Source organism: Rhinatrema bivittatum, chromosome 12 (genome assembly GCF_901001135.1).
Source record: "Rhinatrema bivittatum chromosome 12, aRhiBiv1.1, whole genome shotgun sequence".
In the NCBI taxonomy this organism is placed as follows: domain Eukaryota; kingdom Metazoa; phylum Chordata; class Amphibia; order Gymnophiona; family Rhinatrematidae; genus Rhinatrema; species Rhinatrema bivittatum.
In genome coordinates this window covers 20,121,336-20,130,283 of record NC_042626.1, presented here as the reverse complement: position 1 = coordinate 20,130,283, position 8,948 = coordinate 20,121,336, and the positions used below count along the sequence as shown (strand labels likewise).

General features: G+C 51.3%; 1 protein-coding gene across 2 annotated transcripts in view; it reads left to right on the top strand.

Moving 5' to 3' along the window:
* Window positions 1–64: 64 nt before the first annotated feature.
* LOC115074193 (cell surface glycoprotein MUC18-like) overlaps window positions 65–8,948 on the top strand; it is a 50,123-nt gene continuing 41,239 nt past the window's right edge. For both annotated transcript variants that reach the window (XM_029573442.1, XM_029573441.1), the window contains exons 1-2: window positions 65–456; window positions 8,598–8,725. In XM_029573442.1, the coding sequence (XP_029429302.1) occupies window positions 399–456; window positions 8,598–8,725 (186 nt within the window). In that variant the 5' untranslated portion in view covers window positions 65–398. The remainder of the gene's footprint in view (window positions 457–8,597; window positions 8,726–8,948) is intronic.

Below are 8,948 nucleotides of genomic sequence, written 5' to 3'. Positions count from 1 at the left end.
CTCCTTCTCTCTCCCAGCCCTGCCTGCGCTCATTTCTCTCTCAGTCCTGCGCCGCGTGCGCCCTCCTTCTCTCTCCCAGCCCTGCCTGCGCTCATTTCTCTCTCAGTCCTGCGCCGCGTGCGCCTCCGTCTCTCTCCCAGCCCTGCCTGCGCTCATTTCTCTCTCAGTCCTGCGCCGCGTGCGCCTCCTTCTCTCTCCCAGCCCTGCCTGCGCTCATTTCTCTCTCAGTCCTGCGCCGCTTGCGCCTCCGTCTCTCTCCCAGCCCTGTCTGCGCTCATCTCTTTCTCACTCCTGCGCTGCCTGTGCTCATCTCTCTCTCGCCCTCCCCCTCCCCTCCCGTGACGTCAGCGCCAGGGCTCTGCGAATCTCCTGCCTTGGCTCTCACTTTCGGGCAGATCATGGCTCTGTGTATCCCTGTCCTCAGCCTGCTGCTCCTCTGCAGCTTCTTCAGGCGCGGTGAGTTTCCCTGGGAAGGGGCTGCAGGGTGCTGGGGAGGGGGGCTGCAGGGTATCTTGGGCTAATGCCGCGCCGTGGGCTCAGTCATCCCTTCAGCCTATTGTGGTTTCTAATATTTGGGGGTTTTTTTTGTGTGTGCTGGGCATTTATGCATTGAGGAGGACCCCCCCTCCCCTGACACGCACGCCTCCCACTCCCCTTCAGCGATCCCTTCCTCGGTTTTATCCTCGTGCCTGCCTCCTTGTTGAGATAAAAACAATTTGCTGTCACACAGATCGGGTACCAGCTCCCGGGGAAGCGCCGTGCAGCCGCCTCTGGAGGGGAAGGCACTGCCGGCACGTTCCGTGCACTCCCGGAGGTGCACGGGGCTGCTTTTCTCTTTGACCAATTAGATTTGAGCAGAGAGAACGTGCGCGAAGGAAGGAAGGAAGGAAGGTAGAGCCTCCTGCTCATTGTGGGAGGATAAAATATGTTATTGCCTAGGAAAGGAGAGCCGTAGTGCTGAGCCTGCTCCTGCTCTCAGAGCCCCAGGGACCTGGGGGGGGGGCGGAGGTTACAGGGGAGCTCCTGTGGTATTACAATATAGGGAGGGAGGGGGGGAGGGGAGCCTTGGGACAGAGAGGAGCAGCATAGGAATGAGAGGGTATGATTGCTAGTGGCAGCTGCTATTAGTGCTGGGTATTGGGTAACTGGGGGAGGGGAGTGGAGTGGTCTCCCTAATTCAGCTCCGGTGCAGTTTGCAACCTTTCTTTCATGTCATCTGTCTTCAGAGTTTTATAGCAAATTCTAGGATTCTCTAGTGATCCTGGAGCTAGGGAACGTCTGTTTGTCACCCTAGAGATTATTAGTTTTTTTTGTAAAATTCTGCAGCCCCTGCCGTTTGGTTGGCAGTCTCTTCTCTTCCATGTGTTTTCTGACATTTTCGGGACGCTCGGTTGCTGTAACTGGGCGTGGAAGCGGGGAGGGCTAAGGCCTCCTTGTGAAGACCCCCATTGTTCAGGAGGAGAAGGTGGGGGCAGATGCATTTCCTTCTGCGGAGCAAAAAAAATTATTCATTTCCTGATGACAAATGAGCACATTGAGCAAGTGTGACAGAAGCTGAATTGTTACCCTCTGCTCTGCTCTGGGAAGGGTATGTGCACTCAGCCACCAGCATGGGGAGGAGGGGGTACCTCACCCAGGGGAACCAGCAGAGGCCGATCCAGTCCAGGTTATGCCCCCTTGCGTACATGGAGATCAGTGGTGCACGATAAAAATGTAGGTGATGTGACAAACATTCTCCCCCCCCCCCCTCCACTTGCCCTCTACCCTTTACAGTTACTGGTTATCCCGGGCCTCTCCACCCTTCCTCTTCCATTGCCCCATACCTCCGTGAACTCCTCCAGCGCCCCTCTCTCATCCTTCTCTGTTGCATCTCTGGTCTCTTATTCTAAAGTTTGGTGATGGCTGCTGTAGCCCTGCACCTGCAAACAAGCCCAGCATTGATGGAAGTCATGTCCTATAGTTCTTGGGGCAAGGAGAGCGACAACCAAACCAGGACTGGATCCGTCCCCTCCTAATCGACCTGGCTGAAGTGGCAACCCTGGGAAACAGGACAGCAAGGCTGCAGTCTGGCTCACCTCTCCTCTCCCGCCAGATAGGCTGCGTACCAGAGACAGTCTCAGAGGTCCCTGCTCCCCTGAGACACTCACAGGCTTCCTCCCCCCATCTAGGAAGGACAGCTATGCATTGCACACTCCCGTCCCCCAGTACCCCACTCCCTGGGTCAGGTAGTCTTAGGCTGGCGCTCTACCAGAGACAGCCTCATATGTTCCCCCTAACCTTAGAGGGTACACTCTCACAAGTTTCCTGTCCCAGGGATAGTCTCCTGACCTTCCTTCCCTTAGGAGGTACATACAGTCTCATAGCTTTCCTACCCCCAGATTCCCCTCCCCTCCACCCCCCCCCTTACCCCCCCGACATCAGACGTGATAGTCCCATAGGTTCCATGCACCCCAGTAAGGGTCTCGTTGGCTCCCTTAGGAGGCATGATCTGGTAGGGTTGCCAGATCATATAGGGTTGCCAGACCTATAGTTCCAATTTCTATAAGAAAAAAGCAGGACCACAAGTCCACAAAAGAAATAGGGAAAAAAACCCAAAAAAACAGAACTGGATCAACCTAGATCAGGTGGTAACCCTAGAGGGAGTCTCGGAGGTGTCCCATGTATTCTGGCACTTTGGGTCAGCATCAGAGGTTTGACAGGATGGTTCAGGAGGCCTCTCCAGACAGACACGTTCAGCGGGAATCCCACGCCCTTCCCATGTCAGAATTTGTGTCATGGGCGGTGATCTGATTGGCTCGGAGAGCTGCACAGGAGCAGAGCCTTCCCATTTCTGGCAGGAGAAGAAAGGATCAGAGTTCAGATTCAGACCAGCAGCAGCAGTAGTTCAAATACAAGCCAAAGCTTCCCCCAGGGATTGGAAGTAAAGAGCAAAACCTATGCCCCAAAAGCCATGGTGGACTGGGAGCAGAAAGCACAGCTTGCATGCCAAAACCCCATAGCACCCCTCCGGGACCGGGAGCAAAACCTGAGCAGGCCTGTAGCTGGGAGACGGGTGTTGTCCAGACGGCGCTCTTGCTTGTTGTAGGACAGGGTAAGGGAGAGTTCTCTAGCTGGGAGATGGATCTTGTCCAACAGGTGCAGTCCCTGTGCAGTGGAGTAAGGGGGTCTGTAGCTAGAAGGTGGGTGTTGTCCCCCTGGACCCTGCTGGCCTTCCAAGGCTGCAGCTTCTCCACCCTCTCTAGATTCTGCCTCGTCCTGGATGCCTGCCACGGCAAGGTCACGTTTTATCCAACACCTAGGGCCTCACCTGCTATCGCAGGGACATGTCGAATTCTCACCTCCCGACCCTCGGGGAGGCATAGATCTTACCTTCCGACCCTTAACCAATGAACCTGATGCTTTGATGCAACTCCAACATTGGCTCTCTGCTTCAGCAGCAAGAGGTAACGGGGACTTGGATTCAAACAGCAACCCACGAGGGCCCTGACTCTTACAGTCCGGGAAACTAATAAGCATGGGGGTACCCGGCACAGCAGATACCGCCATAAGCTTGCTGGGCAGACTGGATGGATCATTTGGTCCTTTTCTGCCATCGTTTCTGTGTTTCTTTGAGATACCTGGGATTTGCCTCCCGTTCCTGGGAGACCTTCCAGGAACCTGTTATCGCAGGGGCATTCCTGGGTCTCTGACCTCTTTCCTCTGGGGAATGCCCAGATTTTATCTCATTCCGGGTCTTACCCAGGTTTCACTCACTTCTGGGATACCCTTGGGCCTCTCTTGCTGATGCCTGTGTCTTGCCGACTGGTGGAGTACCACCTGGGTCTCATCTACTGCCGCAGCGTGCTTTGGCTTTTATCCATCTCTGGTGCACCCCTAGGTTTCATTTTCCCTTGGGACCCCTGAGATATTAGCCCTTGGAGATATATTCTGCTCCCAGCTGTTACTCTTCAGTGTATAAATAGCTCAGAGTGTGTGGGCCCCCCCCCCCCCCCCCCCCATCCCCTCAGGCTTGTTTTGGTTGTTCCTCATCCTGGCTGGTAATTCTTTGCTCGTGTGGCTCCAGGAAAGAACTCTGTCCTTGATCAATACTTATTAAAGTTTCAGAGCCCTGGACTTTTGCCAGTGCTTCCATTATCCAACTGAGGAAAAACAGCAACATGGAGATTCTAGTCTGCCCGCTCATCCCCCCCCCCCCCCCCCCCCCCCCCCCCAACCGCAAATCCTCCGCTCCCTATGGATCCAACTCCCCTGGGATCTGATCCCCACCCCCAGATACTGCACTCCTGCGCACTGCTCCCCAGCAGATACAGTTTTATTATTGATTTATGTTTTGTAAAGTTGGTTTGTTATGTTTTTATTGTTTTATTGTTATTTTAACACAATGTAATTATTGTTTAATTTTATTGTAAACCATTTTGAAACTTATCGCAAATCAGTACAGTAAAATAAATATTACCATTACCATTTTGCAGTTGCTGCTGCTGCCCCTCAATGCTATTCCCCTGGGCACTGCACCCCCAAATATCAGCCCCTTGGATACTGCTCCCCATCGCCTGGGGTTTGCTATCCCCAAATACTTTCCCTCTGTGAACATCGCTCCCCTGGGTACTGCTCAATGTGTGCATGCCATATACCACTCCCCATGATGCTGCCTCTCTCCAGATGCCACTCCTTTGGCCATCATTTCACTGAATGCTCCCTGGGTGCAACTGCACCTAGATATCATGGATCCCAATTCCACTCCCCCTGGGGGTACCATACCCCAGGCAGATCCTGCTCTTTCAGTGGCTGCTCCTCTTGCAGATACTAATCCCCTGCACATGTATCTCTGTCTCTGAGGGGGATATCCATGTCTCTGAGGGGTGTATCTCTAAGGGGTGTATCGATGTCTGTGAGAGGGGTATACATGTCGCTAAGGGGTGTATCTCCTAGATGTGTTTCTGTCTCTGAGGTGGGTATCCATGTCTCTGAGGTGTGTATCTCTACATGTGTCTCTGAGGGGGATATCCATGTCTCGGAGGGGGATATCCATGTCTTTTAGGGGTGTATCTCTACATGTCTTTCTGTCTCTGAGGTGGGCATCCATGTCTCTGAGGGGTGTATCTCTAAGGGGTGTATCGATGTCTGTGAGAGGGGTATACATGTCGCTAAGGGGTGTATCTCCTAGAGGTGTTTCTGTCCCTGAAGGGAGTATCCATGTCTCTGAGGGGTGTATCTCCGAGAAGGGTTTCATTTCTCTGAGGGGGGTATCCTTGTCTCTGAGGGGGTATCCTTGTCTCTGAGGGGTGTGTTGCTGTCTCTGAAGGGAGTATCCATGTCTCTGAGGGGTGTATCTCTACATGTGTTTCTGTCCCTGAAGGGAGTATCCATGTCTCTGAGGGGTGTATCTCCGAGAAGTGTTTCATATCACTGAGGGGGGTATCCTTGTCTCTGAAGGGTGTGTTTTCTGTCTCTGAGGGGGATATCCATGTCTCTGAGGGGTGTATTTCCAAGATGTATTTCAGTCTCTGAAGGGAGTATCCATGTCTCTGAGGGGTGTATCTCCGAGAAGGGTTTCATTTCTCTGAGGGGGGTATCCTTGTCTCTGAGGGGTGTGTTGCTGTCTCTGAGGGGGTATCCTTGTCTCTGAGGGGTGTGTTGCTGTCTCTGAAGGGAGTATCCATGTCTCTGAGGGGTGTATCTCTACATGTGTTTCTGTCCCTGAAGGGAGTATCCATGTCTCTGAGGGGTGTATCTCCGAGAAGTGTTTCATATCACTGAGGGGGGTATCCTTGTCTCTGAAGGGTGTGTTTCTGTCTCTGAGGAGGATATCCATGTCTCTGAGGGGTGTATTTCCAAGATGTATTTCAGTCTCTGAAGGGAGTATCCATGTCTCTGAGGGGTGCATCTCTACATGTGTTTCTGTCTCTGAGGGGGATATCCATGTCTCTGAGGGTTGTGTTTCTGTCTCTGACGTGGATACCCTTATCTCTGAGGGGGATATCCATGTCTCTGAGGGGTATATCTCTACATGTGTTTCGGTCTCTGAGGGGGATATCCATATCTTTGAGGGGTGTGTCCATGTCTCTGAGGTGTATATCTCCTAGATGTTTTCTGTCTCTGATGTTGATATCCTGAGAGGGATATACATGTCTCTGAGGGGTGTATCTCTACATGTGTTTCTGTCACTGAGGGGGATATCCATGTCTCAGGGGTGCATCTCTACATGTGTTTCTGTCTCTGAGGGGGTTATCCATTTCTCTGAGGGGAGTATGCATGTCTCTGAGGGGTGTATCTCTGAGATGTGTTTCTTTCTCTGAGGGGTATATCCATGTCTCTGAGGCGTGTATCTCCGAGATGTGTTTTTGTCTCTGAGGAATATATTCATGTCTCTGAGGTGTGTATCTCTACATATGTTTCTGTCTCTGACGGGATATGCATGTCTTTGAGGGGTGCAATCATGTCTCTGAGGAGTATACCTCCGAGATGTGTTTCTGTCTCTGAGGGGGATATCCATATCTCTGAGGGGTGTATCTCTACATGTGTTTCTGTCTCTGAGGGGGATATTTATGTCTCTGAGGGGTGTATCTCTACATATATTTCTGTCTCTGAGGGGAATATCCATGTCTCTAGGGGTGTATCTGTACATGTGTTTCTGTCTCTGAGGGATGTATCCATATCTCTGAGGTGTGTATCTCTACATGTGTTTCTGTCTCTGAGGGGGATATCCATATCTCTGAGGTGTGTATCTCTACATGTGTTTCTGTCTCTGAGGGGGATATCCATGTCTCTTGAGGGATGTATCTCTTCATGTGTTTCTGTCTCTGAGGGGGATATTCATATCTCTGAGGGGTGTATCTCTACATGTGTTTCTGTCTCTGAGGGGGATATTCATATCTCTGAGGGGTGTATCTCTACATGTGTTTCATCTCTGAGGGGGATATTCATGTCTCTTAGGGGTGTATCTCTACATGTGTTTCTGTCTCTGAGGGGGATATCCATGTCTCTCAGGGGTGTATCCATGTCTCTGAGGGGTATATCTCTACATGTGTTTCTGTCTCTGAGGGGGATATTCATGTCTCTGAGAGGTGTATCTCTACATGTGTTTCCATCTCTGAGGGGGATATTCATGTCTCTGAGGGGTGTATCTCTACATGTGTTTCTGTCTCTGAGGGGGATATCCATGTCTCTCAGGGGTGTATCCATGTCTCTGAGGGGTATATCTCTACATGTGTTTCTGTCTCTGAGGGGGATATTCATGTCTCTGAGAGGTGTATCTCTACATGTGTTTCTGTCTCTGAGGGGGATATTCATGTCTCTGAGAGGTGTATCTCTACATGTGTTTCCATCTCTGAGGTGGATATTCATGTCTCTGAGGGGTGCATCTCTACATGTGTTTCTGTCTCTGAGGGGGATATCCTTGCCTCTGAGGGATGTATCTCCTAGATGTGTTTTTGACTCTGAGGGGGGGGGGGTGTATCTGTATATTTCAGTGGTGTGTTTCTTTCTCTGAGGTGGGGTACATATGGGAGTGTCTCTTTAGTTTGTTCCTGTTGTTGAAGGGGAAGTACCTGTAGATTTGTATGTTTCTGTTTCTGAGGGATGTAGTTGTGGGATTTTGTCTCTGAGAGTATCTGAGGGTATGGCTGGTGGAAGGATGGTGCTTCTGTGTATCTGGGTTGAGTGCACCTTTTGCATGTCTTTCTGTGACGTTATGGGCTGTATCTGTCTCTCTGGGTCATATCTATAGATGTGCCTGGCTCTGAGGGATGTACCTGTCTCTGGTTACTGTGGCTCTTCCCTGTGGGTGTGTCTTTGTACTTAAGGAGTATCTGTGGTTTTGAGCGTGTGCATGTGGGATTGTCTGGTTCAGATTGTACCTTTCTCTGGACTGCCCTCCACTCTGTCAGTATTCCTCTGGAGGCATAGCTCCCACATGAGATCTCGCCAGCAACCTGTGCCTGGGTATAATCCCTTCCTATTTTGTTCCAGATTATGGCTCTCCTTATACAGCCTAGCCTCCTTTCATTATCCTGCATGGAAGTAAAGGGTAACACACAATAAGGTTACTGGAATAACTTGATAACATTTCTTAACTAGGTTTTGGGAGCTGTAATCCAGCAGATCAAAACAAAATGAGTGTGCCAGAGCAGAGATGACGCTATGCTGAAACCATCAGCTATAATCACCCTGAATTCTCTTTCCTGTTCTGCTCACTTCAGTGACTCACTCCCCTCCCCACAATGTGTCCCCCTCTCTCAGTTTTCTACACCCAAAACGCATAATAACCCTGCATTGTTTAGTACTGAAGCTTGGCTGGCAAGCAGCTTTCTTACATCGCCTCTTAAAGCCTCTGCTCTGCTGCAGATCTTAGCGTCATTTTCCATTCTAACCCCTCTCCGATGGCAGTCACGGCGCCGGCCCCAGACCTGGCTGCTTCCTTCAGAATGACCGCCAATCACCACCACGCGCTGTTGCCTGTTCCCCAGCTGGTTTTTCCAGCTGGGGAACAGCCTTGCGTCCCACCCCTTAGGTGCAGCTGTGGTACTTTCTCTGGTTGCGAGGTGTACCTGCGGGTCCTGCCTTTAACCCCTCTTTTGCATTCTTGCCCCGTGCAGCGCTGAGTGACAGAGTGGAAGTGCTACTGCCTGATGTGGTAGAGGTGAGAGAAGGTGGTACCGCCAGCATCACATGTTCCTTCAGCATCCCTGGACACTCCCACTACTCCTACCTGCATTGGCTCTATGTAAGTAACCTGAGTCCAGGGGCCACCTACCTGCGCTGACTCTGCAAGCGCTAGTTGTGAGGATCAAGGTCCAGACCTTCAGGCTGGCCAGATGCATGGCCCTTGCTGAGGTCTCGAGCAAAACCCATCCTCCCCACATATGTAAGCATTGGAGACCTGCCCTGACTTTGTGTCAAGACCAGGAGACTGAATCTTGAACAGAAATTAATAAATGGGCAGAATA